Raw genomic sequence first — 22,543 nt, forward strand, 5'->3', positions numbered from 1 at the left:
TAGCAGAAGGCTTAAACAACAATCATCTGGAATTTTATATTTTTAATAAGAAATCTGCAAGGTGGATTCTGCTAGTAAGGAAAAAAAACAGATTATAGTTTGTATATTTTCCATAGTAATATTTTATATCATATATGTCTTTATATCACGAGGACTGATTTAAGATAAGTTTGTATTCCCACAAGTCTTTCTTTATTACATTGAAATACAGAGTCAGTAAAAGGGCTAGCAAAATCATTCTAGACCCCTCACATCCAGGCCACTTCCTCTTCGAACCCTTGCCATCTGGCTGGCGCTACAGAGCACTGAGCACCAGGACAGCCAGGCACAAGAAAACTTTCTTTCCTCAGGCCATCTACCTCATGAACAGCTAAATCCCCCCTAGAGAGTAAACCAGTGCAATACACAAGGCTATTTATATTTATAACTATTTATTACATCATATCTCTTACTCACACTCCCTTGCATTTTTATAGAACATACCTGTACATACATACAATGTCTAGTGACTATTTTTATATAGTGGGTACTTTATATTTTTATATATTTTTTATCCTTCATCCACATACTCTATCTTCTCATCTGTCTTGTCACTGTCATTCTGTCTGTGCTGTGGAAGTTTCTCTCACCAAGACAAATTCCTTGTATGTGTGAACATACTTTGCAATAAAGCTCGTTCTGATTCTGATTCTGAAATTTACATGGATTTACTAACATGACAAAAATTTTCAATTTCTATTATTGTCAAACAGAATTTATTATATATGGAAAGAGTAATAACAGTATATACTGAGATACTAAAATTACTAACGTGAACTGCATTGATTGTTCATGAGTAGTTAACTTATTGTGTATGACTTTGTGTATATGTCGTACACATGGATATGCACATATGCATAATTATTGGACCGTGTATAGATGCACATTAATATCAGTGAGTAAATTATATATGTGTGTGTGTGTGTGTGTGTGTGTGTGTGTGAATCAATATATATGACATATACAAAAAACTCGGTGACATGTCACGCTTACTGGGGGTCAGTTGCTAGGCGATAAGGGCACAGCCGCCGTACGTCCAGTGACGTCGTGGAGGCGTGTGCCTTACCGTCCAATGGGAAGCCCGAACAGCAGAGAAGCCGCACATGTTCGCGGGCGGCATTCCGCCGGTCTGGACTTGTGCTGCGGAGAGCCAAAATGTGAAGTGGATTTCATCGCTGGACTGGCACTGCTTGAAAAGTATGTCTGGGTTTTGTCGTGAATGTTGGTTTCGCTTGATATCGACCGGAACGAATGCGATTGGTTTCTGTCATTCTTTGTCCCGGTCAGATTCAATGAGGAGAATAATCAGCTCGAGCGCGGACTGTACACACTGACATGGCGTTTCCGGGCCCGTATGGACACGATCCGTGTCGGGTTTTCCGTTTCTCCACGAGCCCACGGGAACGGACAGAAAAACAAACAGGTCGAAGGAGGAAAGACACGGCAGCCGGTCGGAGGAAAGGAATGAACGTGAACACGAACGCGAACTCGAACTCAAACATGCAAGATGTGCTTTGTTGTTTTTAAACATGCTGTCACTTGCCCTCGCCTGCTGCCATAACATAAGGTACAATCGAATCGATAAGTGAATAGCAGGCACAGTGGAACGTGTTTTCGGCTCCAAAAAATTGCGGCATTATTAATAACCGACAGTAAGCCATTGATTGATCTGTATCTGCAGAATCTATCGTAGATTATATGGCTCTAGTGTGTGAACGAACCCTGTAGCTTTTGGACCCAGGGCAGGGACGCGAACATGCACTCCCGGCGCCAGGTGAAGCGCTCTCTGCTCGGGAGCCGGGTGTGCGCCGGTGCCGGTGCCGGTGCCGGTGAAGGAGCATTGCTGCCGTGGGGGCTCCACGCGGTCAAGCAGGAAAACGGCGACGCTCCAGTGGGACTCCAACACGACGCCTGCGCGATCATGCCGCTGAAGCGGGACGGCGAGTCGTGCACCGACGAGGGAAACGGCGCGTGCGGCGACCGGCTGCGCGCGACAGCACCGCTCACATGCACCCTCAAGGTTGGTGCGTGGGTGGGTGGGTGTGTGTGTGTGTGTGTGTCCGTGTGTTTACGCGGCATCTGTGTCTGTGTTTTCCCCATCCTTCACCAAATGAGTCACCGCCTCGCTCGCGCCGTGCGGGACCACCGCAGTGCGCGTGCAATGGGCTGCGCTGCGGCGTCGGCGGCGGATCTCCTCCACCGCTAATGGAAGGACCGGCGGTGTGGAAACGGCCGTCCCTCAAAACACAAACCGTGAAATTTAACTGATTAAAAAAAAAAAACGCATCCGATCGGTGACGGGTGGTTGTGTGTTGAGCGTTCGCGCCCGCGCGCGCCTTGTCCCGCGCGCGCTCCTCCTCCGCAGCCACCCGCCGCGTGCCGCACCGTCAACATCGTGCATTTTTGATTCCCCATTATGCACGTCTCATCCCACTGAGTCGGCCGAGAGACGATTGATTGGTTTTCTCCGCAGATGCGTGCGTGCGCGCGCGCGTGTGTGTGTGTGTGTGTGTGTTTGTGTGTGTGTTTGTGTGTGTGTCTCGCACACCGACATGTCGGCACCGCCGAAGCGATGATGTAATTTCTCTAGTATAAATAAAGACACATGATGATGACAACCTCTCCTCTCCGTCCGCGTTATTGTGCGTCGAGCATCGACAATAAGAATAAGAGAGAAGAGCTAAACAGTGACTTTCGAGGTTAATTTCTTCATAAGCGCAGATGCAGTTTGACAACATGCGTTATTGCGCTCACAAGGTGTAACGGATTTATTGTCATTATGTCCAGTCTGGGGTGGAGGGGGGGCGGCGGCGGCGGGGGGGGGGGGGGGATGTCTCTATGACATAATGGTTTAGGACAGGAAGCTATGAACGCATAAGGTCAACTTCAGGTGAAAAGTAACGGCACTAACACAGCACGGAGAACGAGCAAAAGCCCCAGAAAAGACGTGCGCTTCTTTGCAAGTTGGACCTGTTTCTGTGGGACACGTTGGATTTGCTTTCTGCACATTCCTTAATCCCCAGACAGTCTCGCACGTGCCGCACAAGCCAGCCTGAGCTGAACCTCAATCCCAGACAGCATTTGTGGCACGGCGAAGGTGCTGTGTCTTTTGTCCTCGCTCCCCAAAACAAAACAGCCCTGGCTGGATGATGTGCATGACCTTCTCTGACAGAATCCTTGTGGTTAAGTCCCGGTTAAGATACCTGTCCTGGCTGACACCTGTACCGCAGGGCTCGCTTGGCGCTCAGGGGGGCCGTGGAGCTTTCCAGGCTGTAGGCACACCTGCAGAGGATGACCGAGGTGAGAGATGAATGATGATGTTTTCGATTCTTTTCCGCTCGGCTACTCGCTGCCTGCTGTGCGCCACGGGACTCGCACCCGTGACAGGTATTATGGGTGGAACATACTTGAGGACCAGGTACGGTGTCATTACGTTTGGACCAGGGTGCTGCGGTTTGCCCGTCTGCTCCCTCCTGCATAGCCTCACTTTCACACTGACGCAGTTACCATGTTTTTTTTACTCATAAGGCTGATGTTGACTTTCTATCCTTTTGTCTTTCTCAGCGTTCCCTTCAATTTCCATTTACCGTCACTGTTGAATTTATAGTCTCACCGTATCTTTGTGCTTTTAGCCGAATGTCAGCCACAATAATGAAAATGGACAATTTTAAGTATTTTTCATTTTTTTTCACATTTCCATTTTAAGTATTATTTAAATACAGGTGTTCAATATGGTTCTAAAGTTGTGCTAATATGTTGGAGTCTTCTGGGTTTTTTTTCCCCATTTCTGTACTTCCTTAATGGGTGTATGTGCGACATAATCAGTGTTTGTCTGGTTCTTGGCCATGATTTCTGGGGATATTTTTAACGAGAGACGCATTAGGCATTGTGCTACATCCTTCAATTTGTTTAAATTTGGGGTGTAGCACTATGCTCTTGTGGTTTTCTTTAGCCCATCCTTTTATCTGGCTGGTCGCTCTGGTACGTTTTACGTGTCGGTACAGCGTACAGTGTTGCATATTAGCAATGTAAGCCTCTCTGGTGTGGGTGACAGCGTGCCTGTTGTTTCTGTCTCCCTGCATCAGAGCTCCTGCAAGAGCAACGACCACCCAGTGCTTGAGACGCTCAGGAACTCCAAGGACACGCAGCCCGGTAACGCTGTGTTGGAGGGAGCTGACTGCAGCCCGATGAGTCGAATCCCAGACCCGGAGAAGGACCACACGCGCTCCGTCTCCCTGCTGGAGCAGAAACGCAAAGTAGTGTCCTCCAGCATTGACGTCCCTCATGCCAGGTAAGGCGGTGTCTAAGTTGTCTTCATACCTGTCTTTTTGGAGCAGGTGACAAATTTCACTTTGACCCCTCCCGCAAAGATTTTGCTCCCCTCTTCCACCCAAAGGAGTTTTGATTCCTCCTCTCTTGCCTTCTGCCTTTTTTCTGCGCTTCTTTACTGTATCAGAAATATATGCGTGAGTGTGTCTGTCTAAATTACTGATTTTCCTTAAAATCTGGGGGGGGGGCGCGGTGGCGCGGTGGCGCAGCGGGTTGGACCGAGTCCTGCTGTCCGGGAGGTCTGGGGTTTGAGTCCCGCTTGGGGTTCCTTGTGACAGACTGGCATCTTGTCCTGGGTGTGTCCCCTCCCCCTCCAGCCTTGCGCCCTGTGTTGCCGGGTTAGGCTCCGGCTCCCCGCGACCCTGTATGGGACAAGCGGTTCAGATGTTATGCATGTGCTTTAAAATCAGGTCACCTGTATGTTTTACTGGAAACGGTTTGCTTCTGCTCCTGTCCATTTATTGAACAATTATATAATATTGAGAGCATTTTGTGGCAGACTGGCGTCCCGTCCCAGGTGTGCCCCCCCCTTGCGCCCTGTGTTGCTGGGTTAGGCTCCGGCTTTCCATGAGCCCGCGTGGGACAAGTGGTTGTAGACTGTGTGTGTGTGTGTGTGTGTGTGTGTGAGAGCATTTTAAAATTAATGTTATAATACTGTTTTACAACATACGCTGCTGTTCAGTGCATTGACACTAACCAGCACGTGTGACTCTAGAAACCCAAGAGGGCGACACGTGTCGGTGGCGCTCCCTTTCAGGTTGCACTCCTGACTGTGCAGGGTCCGTCTCCATCTACACTTTTAAAATTTCCAGTGCAAAAATGTGTGAATCTGCATTTCTGCTTATACACTTGCAGGTTTTAAATAACTGCTCTATAAACAGTTCCCTACTATTGATCAGGAGGGAAGTTTGTGCTTCTGCTTTTTTAAGTTTCAAAAAGTTATAGTTGTTCTACATGTATCTTATTCCAGATTGTACACCTAATTGTTCCTCTTTGCTGAACCTCAGTGATGGACTGTGATAAGAATTTGGATGTATAAGTAATATTTTACTCTTGACAGAATTACACTGACACTACAACATACTGTATATAACTATTTTATAATGGTACAAGTAAAATGTATAAAAGGGAAGAGCTGTGGGGCTTTGAGCTGCCATCAATTAAAATACTCGCTTTTTCACATTTTCTTTAAATATTAACGTGATATTACGTATTAGCAGAGGGGTGCGGTGGCGCAGTGGGTTGGACCACAGTCCTGCTCTCTGGTGGGTCTGGGGTTCAAGTCCCGCTTGGGGTGCCCTGTGACGGACTGGCGTCCCGTCCTGGGTGTGTCCCCTCCCCCTCCGGCCTTACGCCCTGTGTTGCCGGGTAGGCTCCGGTTCCCCGTGACCCCGTATGGGACAAGCGGTTCTGAAAATGTGTGTGTGTGTGTATTACGTATTAATTAATATTGGGTTGCCTTCCACAGTCCGAAGATATGTTTCAAGTGAACCTGTGACTCTGAATTGCCTGGTGTGTGTGTGTGTGTGTGTGTGTGTGTGTGTGTGTGTGTGTGTGTGTGTGTGTGTGTGTGTGTGTGTGTGTGTGTGAGAAAGATTGCTCCACAGTGGCCTGACGTCCTGTCCAGGGTCTACCCTGCCTCACAACCTATACTTCCAGGATACACTCTGGAGCCTTGAACAAGATCATGGATGGATATGTATGTAAAATACAGAAACACTTATAGTGTGAAGACACACCAGCCCTAGAACGAGGAGAATAGGGCCATACAAGGACAGGAAAGGATCTGCAGAATTAAGTACACAGTGTTTGACAACCCGAAAGCCCTCGGGTTACTGTGAAAAAGTGGCTTTGACTAGTCGCGTTTGTCTCTGCATACACCTCATGGCCTATGCAGTTGTTCTCCAAAGTATCCTGGCTCATTGCGGTTCCTCCCCCACGTTCAGCTTACGAAGAGAAGCTGATGAGGCAGGTTGGATATCTGTTAAATTTAATATGCTGGCAGTTCATCAGTGCAATTTATTGTGAACCTCCAGAGGAATCGTGCTCTTTTTTTTGTGGGGGGGGGGTCTGCCTTGGAACGCAGGAAATGACCAGTCGTAGCGAGAGCTGGCTGCAGCTCGGAGACTTCTGCGGATCCCCTGATATTTGCCAAATTGCTTTCATAAGACTGATTGCAAACAGAGAAAGTCGATGCGTGTTCAGATGGGGGGGAGAAGAAAAACAACAATATTTAATTTGTTTGTTATTGAATTTTTGTCCAGTGCAATCATCAGATTGCATTACAAGTTTTGTGTTGTTGCTCTTTTAGCCGAATTAACTTTGAAGACATTAAGAATTCAGCCACAAGTGTGAAACAGAGCGGCGGAGAAGTGTCAAAAGAAACAGTTTTTGTTTGCAACTAGCATATAGGTGTAAAGAAAATATGGTAGAAAACAGAGGAGACGTGATTTAATCGTTGTTGCTCTCGAGAATGAAGAACTTTTCTTTCCTTGCTGTGGAAAAGGGAGCGACGGTAACACCTCACCAGGCGGCTCACTCCCAAGATGCACCTGTGCACCTGGAACCCGCCGCTCGGCGCAATTGTCTGCGGGCGACCCTGGAGCCGAGGGAGACGAGACCAAAGACGCCATCCTTGCATGACACCTTTTAGGAAAGAGTTTTGTCGAAGATCTACCTTCGTTTACTTTCCTACGCAAAAGAGCCTCTGAGCAGCGCTCTCGTCTAGTCCGGGGGATGCCGAACGAAATGGTGATGCTCCGGAGCCGCTCGACATTTGCCAAGGAAAACATTGTTCTTTGGCCTTGGGCTTGAGGCTGCTAATTTGAAAACATGTGATTACCATCTGAAAAGCGCTCTCCTCCGCAGAGCTCCGAGATCTGCTGGCCTGGATGCCTTCCAGTTCACCCGCAATAACTTTTATTAGAGCGCACCAGTCTCATAGTCACATGGCCCTTATCAGATCGGACGTGGTCTCAAGCCAGCGTCCTCGAACCCGCATCAAAAGAAACGTTTGGAGAATGCTTTGACTTTTCCCGGATTGCTCCTTTGGGGGGGGGGAGCACAGCAGATTGCCTGCTGGCAGCAGGAGGCCTGTCGGGAAGCAGCCGGCCGCGGAAGCGGACGAGCGTTCCCAGGGCTGCTGCGGAGCATGTGGCGGGCGCCACGGCAAACGCAGGGGCTGATGTAAATGGGCCGGGGCTGCCGCTGGCACAGTTGGTTGTGGCTGCGGGGTGCTCGTTGCTACGCTACGAGCGTCAACGGCGAGGTGGACCTTCCGCTCGGACCCGGGCTCGTCTTTTTTGTCTTTACGGGGCCGCTGCGTCTGTGGGTGGAGCAGCCCTGAGCGCCGCCAGCGGTTTTGTCCTCGCTCAGCCCCCGCTGGAAAATGCACCGGGTGTGAGAATGCACATCCACGTGGGAGGCACCCCTCCTGCGACGCAGAGAAAGGAGCGCCTCATAGAATGTGCTCGCCCTGCATCATTACTCAAAGCACTCGAGTGAAAATTGCCGCGTTACGTTCATTTCCAGAACCTCTCCTTGTTTTTATTAAATAATGAATGCAATATCCCGTGTATACATCCACCACGTCTCCTTGTTCGTGAATAATTTAACATGTAAAATATAGTCAACCGCGTTGCAGATGCTTCTTTTTTGCCCATTTTCTCGTGTGATAGTTTGGACTTTGCACGATAAACCGTACGGCAGAACCGGACCAGTTCCGGAGCAGCGTTTGAGGCAGGACCAAGCGTTCTTCTGGAGCCTTGCTGTCTTTAGATGCTTCTGCCAATATTCCGTTCGCAACATCTGTATTAAACCAACAGGAAATCTTTCTGTCAGCAAATGTCTTCCCTGCAGTGCAATGACATATGCAGATCAAGTATTTTTGTGTTTTTAATTATTTTAAATGCCAGAATCCGTCAAAATCTGAGGGCGAAAATGGCTGCAGTTACCAGAACTTTTGTTACCCCAGTTTTAAATAACAATAGGATGCTAATTTCTAGTGGTGCTTTCATTTAGAAGGTGTCTAGGAATTTTAATACTGAAGACCGTGTGAAATAATATTTGACCAATGGTCTCCTGCAATCGATTTAGTGCTGTTTGCCCGAGGAGAGGCTCTCTAATTTATTGTGCCGCCATGGGGCCCCAACACTGTCCGGGCCGCTCCCTGTAAAGAGCAGGTTCTGGGTGCCGTAAGTACAGCAAGTCCTTGATACAACCATAAAAGTATCAGGCAGTTGGCAGTTCTAGCTTGGTCACCTCCAGCTGCCTTTTGAAAGTGTTGCTGCTCGAAAAGGAGCAGCTGGTAGCGTATCACCTGAAACATGGCTTTGGGTTGAGGGTCGAAGAAGCCAGACAGGAGCGGATCTGCTGCTGCTGCTGCTGTGCCAGTGAGGCAGATGTGTGGTGCTTCTTTTTCTTTTTTTTCTTTTTTTATTTTTTTTACTGTTCCTGCAGTTAAAGAACAAGTCCCTACAGTTTTGGGTTCGGGGAAAACCCTTGTAACTCTGCCATCCTTTGTCACTGCATGTCATGTGAGTGAGTCTGTTTTTTATACCGGCTCTCCAACATTTGACTTTATTCAAAACAGTGATTTTTGCAGTATTCATATTTAGTGTTTTCTAACGATACGGTAAATAATCGGAAGCATCCAATTATAAACATGTCTCTATCTTTAATCCATCCAGTTGCTTTGACACCCTTACCAGGGATATTTTATATGTGAATACACACACACACACACAGTTTCAGAACCGCTTGTCCCATACGGCGTCACGGGGAACCGGAGCCTACCCGGCAACACAGGGCGTAAGGCCGGAGGGGGAGGGGACACACCCAGGACGGGACGCCAGTCCGTCGCAAGGCACCCCAAGCGGGACCCGAACCACAGACCCACTGAAGAGCAGGACCCGGTCCAACCCACTGCGCCACCGCGCCACCGCGCCCCCTACTTATATGTGAATAAAGATATTAAAAACTTAAAAATAGAGCACATCATTCTCCGGAGTATTTGTACTGCTTGTGCTGCAGATGAGGACAGAGGGGAGGGAACATGCAGTAAGAGAAGGAATTTACTGTACACCTCTCACTTGTAGTCCAAGGTTCTTCAGAGAAACCGAGCGATTCCGGCAAAGTACGGTGTCACAGTCAGCGGTGTTTTCTCCCGTTTGGAAATAAATGTTTTGCTCTGATAAAGAACAAAAGCTGCTGTTATGCTGGCGGAAGAGAAAAGGCTGAGGGGAGAAGGCCGACCCAGCAAAGGCTTTGTCTGCAAACAAAGCAGGCCTATTCTAACAGGTTCTCCTCAGATGGTTCGCGGCTCCGAGCAAGAACGACACCGGTCAGGGTTCCTCCGCCGTCACTGCCTGTTGAGAAAAGCCTGGGTCGCGTCCCGCGTGTTTGTCTCCCTCCCCTTTATTCCACGCGGATCGAGCAAAATCTCTCGGAGCACGGATGTCATGTCACAAATAATTTACCGTGAAGCGTTTTGTAAACATTTATCGCAGCTGTGAACGCCTGCCGTCCGAAAGCCTTTCCCCCTTCTGAAGGCACCTGACAGCCGACGGGCGATTCTCTTGCGGCGTGTCATCGTGTAAAACGCGTCCGTCTTTTCAAACTGCACCCGCTGTGCTCGTATATATCCCTCCAGAAGAGGGTGGGTGTCCAGCCCTTCCGCTGCGCCTGTCCTCCGTGGAGCGGATGATCAGGTACCCTCAATCGGCCGTGTCCCCGTTAACTGCAAATCTGAACAGGCTGACAAAATCAGTGAGTAAAAGCAGCATCCACTGGTGCTGCACATAATGTTTCCCGCCATTAATGTGGAAATCACTATAGATATTGGATAGCCCCGCTCTCTGTCTCAAGCACAGCCTACTTTAAAGTTAGATTTTGCAAAAGATTTTTTTGATCCATTTTAGGTAATATGTGAAATTAAAGTGTTAAATCTGAGGATGGGCACCTGGTAGTGTAGTGGCTGGAGCTGCTGCATGGAGGCCCAAAGGTTGCAGGTTTGAATCCCACCTCCAGCTCTAGTACCCTTGCTTTGGTACTTACCCTGAATTGCTCCAGTAAAAATTACCCAGCTGTATAAACAGGTAAATAATAGTAAGTTGCTTTGGGGGAAAGCTTCAGCTAAATTAACATAATTGGGTTAATTGTACAGTTACCACATTTTGACAGTAGTTTTCTCTAAAAGAAGTGACACAATACTGTACTGTAACGCAGGTAGCGTCGTAGGTAGAGCCACTGCCTTACACCCCAAGGACCCAGGTTCAAATTCCACATCCTACCTCTAGTTGTCTTTATCAAGATACTTTTGCTGAATTGCTCCAGTAAAAAAAAAAAAAAACTCATCTGCATAAATGGGTAAATCATTGTAAAAAGAGTCAGCTAAATAAATAAATGACTTGTGATCTGAATCTTAGTTGTTATGACTGTAATTTTTAATATGAAATATACATAAGAGTGGACACTAAGGAGGTGAGGCTGCGGAGGAGGATCCGGTTCGATTTGTTGTCCTCAGCAGTGCTGTGTTTGCTTGGAAAGATGACCTCATCGACGGCACGGCAGCCGCGTTCTAGTTCTTTGTCTCCCATCTCCCATTTGTCCTTCACCGTCTGTGAGGGTGGGCTGCGCATCGCTGTCGTGTCAGCGGAGAGCCTGGTGCGTCTGGGTACCCCTCGCCAAACTCCGGGCTCGGAACACACGCACACGTGATCTCGCATGTATGCGCACACACACGGATATTGGAGTGGAGCAGACGAATCTCGAATTTTGTTGTCACCAGCATTTGGATAAAAATAGTCACGAGGGAGGCAGCGCCGAGTAGCTGCAACTCCTACTCGTATCCGTATCTTTTATCCTTCTTCTCCATCCTTCCTCGTCCGTTTTTTTTTTCTCTTTTTCTCTGTCTGTGCAGAAGGAGGTGATTTCTTTCTTCCTTCGGCTCCTTCATTGCTTTCGTTTCTCCACCACTTCGGAGTGGACGCAGCAGCATGAGTGCGAGCAATTCGCTGTAGGAGCAGCAGGTGGCGTAGCGGTTAGAGCTCCTGCCTTTGGACTGAGAGGTCACACATTCTAATCCCGACCCCTGCTGGCGTGCCTTTGAGCACAGCAACCGCTCTGAATCGCTCCAATACAAAGTACCGAGCTGTATGAATGGGTAAATCACTGTAAGCCACATTGGAGAAAAACATCAGCTAAGTGAATAAATGTGAACGTAATGTGGACGCTGACCTGTGACCAGGTCGTTATAATCAAAGGGCAAAGGGTAGCTCTTGGAGCCGTGGGGTTGAGGCTCTGGATCTCGGAGGGGGTGTTGCTGGGCTGCGTCCTCTGCGCTCGAGCTTGCGTGCAACTGATCAACACCATAATAATGTTCTTTCATAACGGAAATGAAACGGGTTATTCTCCTCCGTTATATTTGCGGTCGCCGATCACAGCTGCAGAGGGTAAATGAAGAAGAGTTTTTTTTTTTATTTTTTTTATATTGTTAATTTCCCGAACTGAGTAATTCATTGTGCAATTAGTGCTGTTTGTCTGCGAGCTTGTATAAACGGAGCGAGGGAGCAGAACGGGGCTGGGGCCGTGCTCCGTCATGCTCTATAAATAGATCCGCGGCTGCCCGTACAGGCGCGGCCCAGCCTTGTGTTTGGTCTGAAGGCTGGAAACCAGAGAGCCAGGGGGATGAGGGATGAGGGATGGCTTCAGAGACTTGGCCTCCCTGTGGCTTCATCTCGGCGCACGGCCGCATCGCTTCGGGGGGCAACCTGCTGGAGGGGGGCCCGAGCAGACCGCTCAGCGGACCGTTCGGCAGCCCTGCCGGCGGCCTCGCCGACACACACGGCGGCCCCGCCTCGGACAGGCTGCAGCTGGCAAAGTGGCACCGCGGACACGACTGGCATCAACAACGGAGAGCCAGCGGGCCACGGGATGGATCTCGAGTGGAGCAATGGAATAATATGTAGCAGCTATGTGAAAAACAGAGATTTTTAGCTCATAATGTGTGTGTGGTCCAGGCTCGCTGTCATTACAGGCATTGTGTGTTTCATTTCAGTGACACTGTAGAGCCTTTTTCTGATAAAAATGCAGGTGACGGCATAGGCTGTAACGTTTTATATCCCCTTAGCAGCTCCTACGGCTGGGAACAAATGTTTAAAAAGTCATGGGTTGGGTTCACTGTGCTCTGTTTATGAGTTTCTGAGGTTTTTAGATTTAATTTGGAAATCAAAAATAAATGTTGTAGCCTTACAAGTGAATCAGAAGCTTCTGTGTGCCGATCATTAAGCTAATGCTCTTCTCCAAAGGAGTTTACAATGATTTTCTTCATTAATGCAGCTGGAGCAGTTTTACGGTAAGTACGTTGCTCAGGAGTACCGTAGCAGTAGGCGGGATTCGAACGGACAACCTTCCGATCTGCAGATGGCAGCCATAACCACTACGCCACCTACTGATGACTGTCGGTAGATGTTACTGGAGTTGAATCCCTCCTTTCCCTCCTTTTTCAACAAGTCCCAGAAGACTTGAATTATTCTATGGTTGCAGAAGGCTTTTAACGCCCTTTAAATTTGCAGGCTTGGTTTTGGACTCGAACACGTCGCTTCGCGTTTCTAAGTTTATTCAGCACAATGGTTTTGGAGTCGGAGTGGAGTTGTGCCTGTGACCGTGCGACTCACCTGGCTGCTCCTGTCTGCTTTTAGCCTGAATTTTCCTCTCAGTGCTCAACCCTAGATCCCTAAATATGCTGCATCAAATATCCAGTGTCACAATTCTAAATGGGTGGTAAGGTAGATTTTTGACACATAAGTCAATGACCATTAATCATACGAGGCGAAGAACGCTGGAACGCCCAGGGCAATGCGGTAATGGTAAAAAATGAAAATATTACTCTCAACTAATTAAGCAGATTAGAAAAGTGTGGAAACAAATTTATCCAACCGATCGCGTAACTTTTAAAATTGAGTTAAACTACATATTTTTGCATAATGCCACCCTGAGGGTGTTCCGTTTTTCACGGCGTAAACTTGAAAATGTGCCTCCTCCCAGTGACCGTAAGAGTAGTGGGTCCGACTGAAACACTTAAAGCCTTTGTCCCCCCCCCCCCGAAAGTCTACATAATGTTTTATGATAATATTAGTCTGGGTTATTTGAGGCGGCGCTGCGGGGAAAAGGATTCGCGCGGCCGATTCACTGCCGGGGTCAGAAAGCTGCTAATGGAGAGGATTGTAGCGCAGCGCCGTGAACCGCAGAGAGGAAACGACATATAAAGCCGCTCATATCCACGGCCCACGGTTTCAGGTCAAGCGTGACACTTTTTGAACTCTCGAACCCCCTGTCCTGGTCACAGCTACCCTAGAAAAAAGTCTAGAGCGATAAGAAGTTCTGTGCTGCCCTGTGCAAAGGGCACTCTATAAAAACTGAACTGAAGAAATCAGAAATATGTTAATTGTGCATGGTAAAAACCACGTTTCTCACACTAACACTATTACTTGCATAGGTAGATGTGTGTTTTTTGAGTTTAATGTTCCCTACCTATTAATTTCTCATTAGACAGGGGCCTTGCACTGTTTTGTCCTAATGAGAGCACTAATGATGAATTTGATGCGTGTGTTTGCATATTTGTCCCCTTTTCTCCCCCTTGGGTGAAAATATGGAGGTGATTAATGGCGCACAACACCTGTGCACGACAGCGCAAATGCGGATCTCGTGGTCGGAGAGACGAAGTTTGCGTTGGGAGAGTAGAGATTCGACGTCGAGACGGGAATTAACTGTTTCCGATTCGGGACCCCGCAGGAAATCCGAGGAGGAGGCCGATATGGACAAGGTGACGGCGGCCATGGTGCTCACCAGCCTGTCCACCAGCCCCCTGGTGCGCAGCCCACCTGTCCGAGTCAGCGGTGAGTAGTGGTGAGCTCCGGGGTCCAGGGTCAACATGAGGCACTTTCGCACTATTGATTTCTCATTTGCTGTGGCAGCAGCTAGTAATGCTGAGACTTGTAACCCAAAGGTTATTGGTTCAAGTCCCACTCTCTGCTATTGCTGTAGCATCTTTGGTCTTTACCCTGAATTGCTTCAGTAAGAATACCCAGTTGAAGGGATGAGTCAAACACTGTAACTTATTTTGGGTAAAAGAGTCAGGTAATCAACTTATTATTATTATTATTATTATTATTATTATTATTATTATTATTATTATTATATATTAATAACTGAGACGATAAAGACGGACTCTGCGTGTTTTGTATTACTTAGCCATGTAGTTCTACTTAGCTTTACATCATTGACATCTTTTGCTCCGGTGGTCGTCGTTTCTCATATGTGTGCTCTGAGACCTAGTCGTCTTTCGGAGAACTGGCTGCGAACGCCGATGTCTCCTTTATCCAGCCGAGGCGCTGAGTGGCTCCTGGAAGGACGGCGGCTTTACGCCCTCCAGCTACAGCAGCGGCTACTGGAGTTGCAGCATCCCGAGCGACCAGTCCAATCCATCCACGCCCTCCCCACCGCTGTCCGCCGACAGCGTCAAGCCCTTCCGAATGCCGGCCGCCCCTGCTCAGCCTGATGACGCCATCGACGAGCCCGACGGGAGCAACCTCCTCTTCGATGAGCCGATCCCTCGTAAGCGCAAAGTGAGTTGGATCCACCCCACTGGTGGTGAAAACCAGCTGAACTAGACTGGCTCTGGGTGCTAAGCTTTATTTTTCCCCATTGTGATCTTGCTTGGTGTTGATACAGCTGCTCGCTTTTGTAAACCTCCAGTTTTCCAATGGGATACAAGTCAATGCAAACGATTGATCATTCACATGTATTCATTTAGCTGACGCTTTTGTCCAAAGCGACGTACATCTCAGCAAAAGTACCATTTTTGCATTACGAGACATTTGACTCTCAAGTAATGCAAATGATTGATCGTTTACATGTATTCATTTAGCTGATGCTTTTCTCCAAAGAGTCTTACAATGATAAGGTCACAATTATTTACCCATTTATACAACAGGGTAATTTTACTGGACCAATTTAGAGTAAGTATGTTGCTCAAGGGTACTACAGCTGGGGATCGAACCTGCAACCTTTGGGTCCAAAGGTAGGAGCTATAACCACTATGCTACCAGCCTTCCCTTAATTGACACCCAGTCAATCAATCAATCATTGATTGATTAAGGGCAAATGATTTGTAGAGTACTAAGGCAGGCTGTGTGTCCATTCACAGGCTGTTTTGTTATTTGCACCTGGGCTTCCCCTTCCGTTTAAGCTCACGGGCTCGGCGGCTCGGTGTGCGGCCACAGAGACAAAGGATCTTTAACTGGCAGGGCTGCAGCGCCGGCGAGCCCGCCGGCTGTGACCTAATGTGCCGTCTCCCACGGGGAGAGCGGACACGTGACTGGGAAGATCAACAGCGGCGGCACCGGCGGCTGCCGTGACGTAGTGCGTTAGACAGGGTAAACAACAGGAGGGGGATCTCGGGGGTGGGCTTGGAAGCCAGCCGGAGCTTTGTGTGTGTGTGTTGTGTTTTTTTTTTTTTTTTTTCCTTTGATGGGACACTTTCTCCTCATGATCCCGAAATGGCGGTTTTCAAACGGGATGATGACACCAGATGCAAGGCGCAGGTATTGTCTCAGTGGCGTGCGGGTGCCCGGTTCCGCCCGACGCCTGGGATCCCGTCTTTGTTACACCGTTCCCCTTCCCAGAGCGTGTTCAGTTAACCAGTTTACAGCTGATCCGCCAGCCCGACGGCGTCCGTATCGCCATCCTCGCCGACCCCCCCCCCCCCCAATCTCTGCAAGGGAAGATCTAGGCATTAGCCTGCTATTGTCTTCAAGCTGTCATCTGTATGATGGAATTTTTGAGGCATCGAGGCCAAATTCTGAAGATGCTCTTCGTCTCCATCCGAGCACCACCTCGCTGCCGTTCTTCCTGTTGTAGCACTTTACAAACAAGCAGGGGCGCACCAGGCATTAATTTCAGGAGTTTAATGTCTTCACTGACAGCCGTGGAGATCCAGCGTGCCGCCTTAGATCGATAACGCTGTGGATGCAGCGGACGCAAGTGTTGCCACTGTCACGTTAATTGATCGCCGCTCCTACTGAGAGGACGAACAAGAGCAAAGAATATCAATACGGCCATAATAAGAACATTTTTCCCCCCCCACACTCTTGAGAAAGATGCACGGTGGGTTTTTTTTTTTTATTTTTTTTATTATTATTATTAAAGAAAAGCTGGACATCCTGGATAAGTGTGGGGCTGGGGGGGTTGTTTACCAGGCTTGGGCCACGGAGAGCGAAAAACAACTTCGCAATTGATATGAAAATGACCCCCAATCCATCAATATTGCCCGAGAAACAGCGCGCCCATCCCTCTCTTTCTTCCCTTTGTTAAGCAACAATGGAGACGCATATTTCATTGTTACGCCGCGGTGCGCACGTTAATCCGGAGGACAAAACCGCTGTCGCCGTGAGAGGCGCCCCTTGTTCGCTCGAGTAACTTAATTACTTTGTATGGAAATTGAATTAACGAAATGAAGACTGGAAATCCAAGGCTGTGTGACACGCGTGAGGATCGCACAAGTCGGCGGCCTCAAGGAGGTCCATTCCGTCCTTTGCGCTGCCTTAACCCACGCTGAGCGGCTGCCTTGGCGCATGCAGTCGGGCTCTCGAAATTATACCGAAGACGTAGGCGGTGGGAGCCAGCAATTATTTTCAAAAATCCAAATTTCAAAAGGGAAATTTCATGTTCCCTTTTAAGATAGGGCTAAGCGCCGTCGAGTCAAAGTTCACTCGTGGCGACCGTTTGTATTGTTTCCATGGCGACGGAGGGTAAAGAAGCGGTTTACCTTCGACTTCTTCTGTGCGTGTCTTTAGCCTGAGGGAGGAATCCCGCTCACGCGTGTCAAGGGTATGCAGTGTCCACGGAGTCTCCCAACAGACACAGGCAGGTTTGAGCCTCAAGTTCTAAATCACAGTTCAGGAGCTCTGAGGCTCCAGCACTACCCGCTGTGCTGCTGTACAGTATCCTTCAGCTTGGCAGCACTTCTGGTGCCAGCAATGTCTCCTGAAAAGACTAAACATCGCAAATGCTCGTAGAGTTAAGCGAACGTTTCCTCACGGCGTCGAGTGCTCAAGCCCGCGTCTGTTCGCTCTTCCTCCGATGTGTTCCGCAGAACTCCATGAAAGTGATGTTCAAGTGTCTGTGGAAGAACTGCGGGAAGGTCCTCGGGACAGCGGCGGGGATCCAGAAGCACATCCGCACCATGCACCTGGGGTAAGAAAGAGAGCCTAACGCGCGCGCGCACACGTCTGTACCACAGCTGCAGAAAACCAAGCTGGAAAAAAATGAAGTGTCAAAAGTATCTAAATTTTTTAAGGAAAATCCTATTATATTCCACTCATCTAATTTTTTTCCTTCCACTTCTCCGTCTGTAGAGTGAGAGCGATTGTCTCATCTTTCTCCTTAAAAAAAAAAAAAAAAAAAAAAACCATCGAGCATCAGTAGTTAACCTGTTCTAAATGGCACTGTGAGAAGACCACACGAGCCTCTTGTCGGGATTTTGATGGGACTTGACACAACCCCATTCATATGCAGTGCTGGGCCGCGTTGTGGCGAAAAATCAATGCGGGGCAGCGTTACGGCAGAGCAACCAATTCGCAGGAGCCTTGACGCCATTTAATCACATTTAATTCATAATGAATGATGATTTTATTAATACAGCTTGCTTTTCTCTTCTTTTCTGCGCGCCCCTTCTGATCCATCAATCCCTATCTCTGTCTCTCCTGGCCCCAACGTCTGTTTTCCCGATCAGGCGAACCTGTGACTCAGAGTGCAGTGACGGGGAGGAGGACTTTTACTATACGGAGATCAAGCTCAACACTGAGTCTGTGGCCGAGGGTCTGGTGGGCCCTCCGCCGCTGCCTCGACCTGTGCTCTCACCGCCCCCTCCCCCACCCCCTGACCCAGGACGCCCCGATGGGGGTGGCAAGCTGATGACGCCCCTAAGTCGCTCCGCCCCCAGCGCGCTCTACCTCATTCACACAGACCACGCTTATCAGGTACCGTCCTCCGTGTTCAGCCTCCTCGCTCGCTGTCCATCCCAGCATTTGTTCAGCGGCCCCTAAATTCCACAGCGATTACGAATAAACCACCTTCGTAAGCTGTCAGGAAAACCAGGTGCAAGATCCTGCTAATTTCATCATGGTTAGGATGCACTGGAGTGGGGACGATAAATCTGCCTGTGGAACCATACGGTATTCACGGTTTAAAATGACACCGCGCACACTGCTCAGATTTTTCATTATAATTAAGTTGATTGACACCTAATATATGCAGGTTTGTAAAAATAGATAGATAGGCAGGTAATGATCAAGGCTTTGTGGGTGACATCCTTATAAATAAGGATGAGTGAGAAATAAATTAATTTATACCTCCGTTTTTCGTAGATGTCGCCGAAATCTCGATTCAGTTTGTCATTGGCAGTATGTCTTAACTGCGGCTAGAATTTCTGCATGAAATGGTTTCGTGCAGAAGTTCTAGCCGCAGTTAAGACTATAGTAACATTTAAATGCTGTCACTTTCATGTTGCCAGATGCTGGTAGTTACTGTACGGACACGGAGTTGCGGATGGAGTGATGATTCCAGTGTTAATGCTGTCGTCGTCGTCATTCTTTGGGGACGTTGTTCGCTTAGACCTCCCCGTGTGCAGGAGAGCTCGCCGCCGCCGCTGCCTTCGAGGGCCGACGAACGTTTGCACGAACCCCACTAAGCCTTCCTCATCTGATACGCTGCGATTTATTACGGCTCTTGCTTAGATCTCTTAATCCAGGATTTAATGCAGGAGGACCGGGCTCTGCGCGGCATCCGTGTGCGCGAACGAGCGCGTCGTTCCGTCTTCCTGTTTAACGAAGGACTGGCGGAATGCGCGAGTGTGATAATATGTAAATGAGGCCCAATCCCACACTGAACTCTGGGTGAACCCACAGCGACGGCGTGCGGCGCGACGACCTGCTCCGTGTAACCCCCCCCCCCTTCCTTTGTGCCGCTCGCTCTACCCTGACAGGCCGGCCATTCCCAACTCCACCAGCTTCGGTGTGTCCTGGCAGGCTCCGTCCGTCACACACGGCGGGAAGATCACTCGGTGGTGTGGGCGCTCGTGAGTCGCTGGCAACCGGTCCTGGTAACGGGGGGGTGGGGTAGGGTAGACAGGGGACCTCGCACACTTTGTGTGTAGCCTGTGAGAACCCGAACCAAGCCGCACTGACTTGAACCCATCGCCACCATGTTTCTGTGTGTGTGCGTGTGTGTCTTTCCCTCTGCGTGTGAATATGTGCGTGTGTGTGTGTTGTGACCGGTGCTTTCTCTGGCCGCCGCAGCCATCCCCCCCCCACAGCCAGACGAAGGGCTGCCCGGAGCAGCGACCGCTACCCCCCACGGTGCTCTCCTCGCCGCCGAGGGCGGCCGGTCTGCTCAGGTACCTCCTGCCGGGGTGATGCTCCTAATCTGTGACGCCCTGTTAAATAAATTCGGAATGCGTGGTGGCTCACGTGTCTTGTGCCCAGCAGGAAGTCGCGAGGCGAGGGGAAGAAGTGCCGCAAGGTGTACGGCATGGAGAACCGGGACATGTGGTGCACGGCCTGTCGCTGGAAGAAAGCCTGCCAGAGGTTTGTGGACTGAGGGGGCGGGGCCACCGTCTCAATGGGAGGAGCTTCGCTTTGTCTCCGAAGGACACGCAGGCTGTCCATCGACCCGCAGGGTGGGGCGGAACCCCCCTCTCGTGAAGCGCTTGCGTAGCAAGGGTCCCGCCCACTGCCACTTTTCCTCACAGCTCCAGGCAGCTCCACTTTGCTTATTTATACACTTCTGATCGCCGTCGTCTTCACCTTTGACCAGCAGTGACTGATTCCAGCTTGCTGCACCGGAAAGATTTCAGCTTTTGGTGTCTTAAGTATAATTCCGTTTTTTTTCCCCCGTGGAGAACAGTGTGTCTTTTTTTTGACCTTTCGGGGGAGGGGGGGGACATGAAAATCTTCCAGGATGTCCTTCGTAACGTGCTTCTTTTGGCAGCAAAGGGGCCCGCGTGCATGGAGAGCAGCGTCCGGAGGTGCCGGGGGCTCGAGCTGGTGCGGAAGGAACAAAAAATGGGGAGGCATCTGTATATAACGAGAATATGTGGAAAGGAACGATTTCGGGTGCATTTTCCTTTTCGGCTCCCTTACGAAGTGAGAAGAGAGAAGACGCTTTTATACATTGTTTTCTATGTTCGTTTGCTAATAAAAACCGTTGTCCGGGACACAGTGGAACTTTCTTAAACCAGCAGCTACGTTTCTATACAGCTCAACACTGTAGTCGCTGCTCCTCGTCATGGGAATTTTGATTTGTGGCAGCCAAAACAAATTTTATTTTCATTTCTTTCTTATTGATGTGTATAGACTTTGTTACACGATGACAGCGTTGAAATTTCCGCAGTTTTACGTGCGACGGCAGAGCGGACCGCGACGAGGCCACGTTTGTAATATGCAGGTTTCCCCCACAAACCTGAGTTTGTACAGGAATTTTCGTGTCTATTTCTAATACTTTCATTCCCGGGGGGGGAAAAAAAAAAAGATCCTGGCCAGTTGAACACGCATTTGCAGGCCGTGCTCACATTTTCTTCTGTACGGGTCGGTATTTCTCAGTTGACACATGTGCGATAGGGTTTGTTGTGCGCGGTAGGCCATGTGGAATAACATTTAAAAATAGAAATGAAATGTCGTAACTTTTTTTTTTTTTTTTTTACTGCTTGTGTGGCGATGTTAATGTTTTTCTTCGTTGCAGAGCTCTTTGAACCCAAAGGGAGAGCATATTTGTATAACAGCCTCCAGATCTCCGCCGGGGTACCGCCGTATCGCGTTTGTTCAGTATTGCACTGTCCTCCGGGAGCACGCTTCTGCACACCTTTTCCAAAGTTCGCAGGGGTTCGAGGGGGGCAGGGCCTGATGGGCATATCTGAGGCCCACAGGGTCGGATGCACAGAAGCACAAATACTGCAGAATGTACACCGAGGGTGTTGAGCGAGCAACTCTCGCGTGGTGTTTTTAATTCGGCCGAACCTGAGCTTGGAGGAAGCGACCCGAGGTTGCTCGGCAAATCCACGACGGTCGGTCGAAAGGATGCAGTCGGTACCTTAGGTGGGACGTGTCCGACTGCGTGTTCTATTCAAGCTGCCGGAATATGAGGCTGGACAAAGTAATCGCGGGATTTACCTAAAGGAAAAATGGACACAACTCTCGCCGTTCTCTCGTGAATATGTCGTGCAGCTGAAAACATGCAAAGGAAGTGCTGTCTGTGCTTCTCTCAGGCAGGATGCGACAGTAATGGCTATTTTCAGTGTTCCGAGAAGCAGAGGTGGTGGGAAATGGGCTGCCTTCTTAGTGACCTTTTTAGGACCACCTGTGTCTTTAGCACTTTAAACGGCGCTTTAATGTGTTTCGGGAATCCTCTTTTCCTTCGGCGCGTGTGTGTGTGTGTGTGTGTGTGTGTGTGTGTGTGTGTGTGTGTGTTACATGTAGAAATGGGCAGTTGTAACTGTCTCTCAAACTCTGTTTTGTAAGACTTTTCAACGTTTCGTGTGTTTTATCAGCCATGTTTGCACTACGTTTTGTAGGGAATCTGCAGATGACGTTGCCCTTGGACCATGGCCGCTGTGACCATGGTTCTGCCCCAACCCCAGTGTATGTTTGCGTGTTACTTGGGTCGAAACATTTGTTTAGCACCTTCGCTGGCATCTAAATGACACTTTCAGCATCATCTTAGGTTGTCATCTTAGTGACACATTTTCCTTTGCTAGTGGTGAAATAAAACGCACAAGTTCTTACACTTATTTCCAAAGGAGTTTTTTTAAAAAAAAAAAAGTTAGCTTTTACATTTCATATCTTCATAGCAAGCCTTGATTTTTTGTGTGTGTGTGTGTGTGTGTGTAAAAACAGATTGTAGGTACAGTATTACATTAAGGGGCCTTTAGAGGACCCGGTCCCAGCATTTGCAACTTTAAAAATGATACCTGATGTTTTTTATCCATGCAACAAAGTCCTTAAAATACTTCAAATGAGCTGTGCTCCAGTTCACAAGAAACAAAACAGAAATGTTTTTTTTCTTTTTATATCCTTTGTCATTAGAATCACTAGTGACTGCTTACTATGGGCGGCACGGTGGC

At 48.8% G+C, this 22,543-nt stretch overlaps 1 protein-coding gene across 7 annotated transcripts; it reads left to right on the top strand.

Annotated features, from left to right (window-relative positions):
• The first annotated feature begins 1,447 nt into the window (after positions 1–1,447).
• On the top strand, positions 1,448–22,280 carry LOC108940520 (zinc finger protein 704-like). 7 transcript variants are annotated; one of them, XM_029246058.1, is made up of 10 exons: positions 1,448–2,059; positions 4,125–4,330; positions 14,161–14,264; positions 14,752–14,993; positions 17,522–17,622; positions 18,161–18,407; positions 19,412–19,504; positions 19,725–19,822; positions 19,911–20,012; positions 20,416–22,280. In XM_029246058.1, the coding sequence occupies exons 1-10, from the start codon at positions 1,796–1,798 to the stop codon at positions 20,723–20,725; spliced, it is 1,767 nt and encodes a 588-aa protein (XP_029101891.1). In that variant the 5' UTR covers positions 1,448–1,795; the 3' UTR covers positions 20,726–22,280. The 7 variants fall into 7 exon arrangements, with proteins under 7 accessions (XP_029101891.1, XP_029101893.1, XP_029101894.1 ...); XM_029246060.1 differs by having other exon boundaries at positions 19,914–20,012; XM_029246061.1 differs by lacking the exon at positions 19,412–19,504.
• Positions 22,281–22,543: the final 263 nt, after the last annotated feature.

This window comes from Scleropages formosus, chromosome 18 (assembly GCF_900964775.1).
Source record: "Scleropages formosus chromosome 18, fSclFor1.1, whole genome shotgun sequence".
Taxonomy (NCBI): Eukaryota; Metazoa; Chordata; class Actinopteri; order Osteoglossiformes; family Osteoglossidae; genus Scleropages; species Scleropages formosus.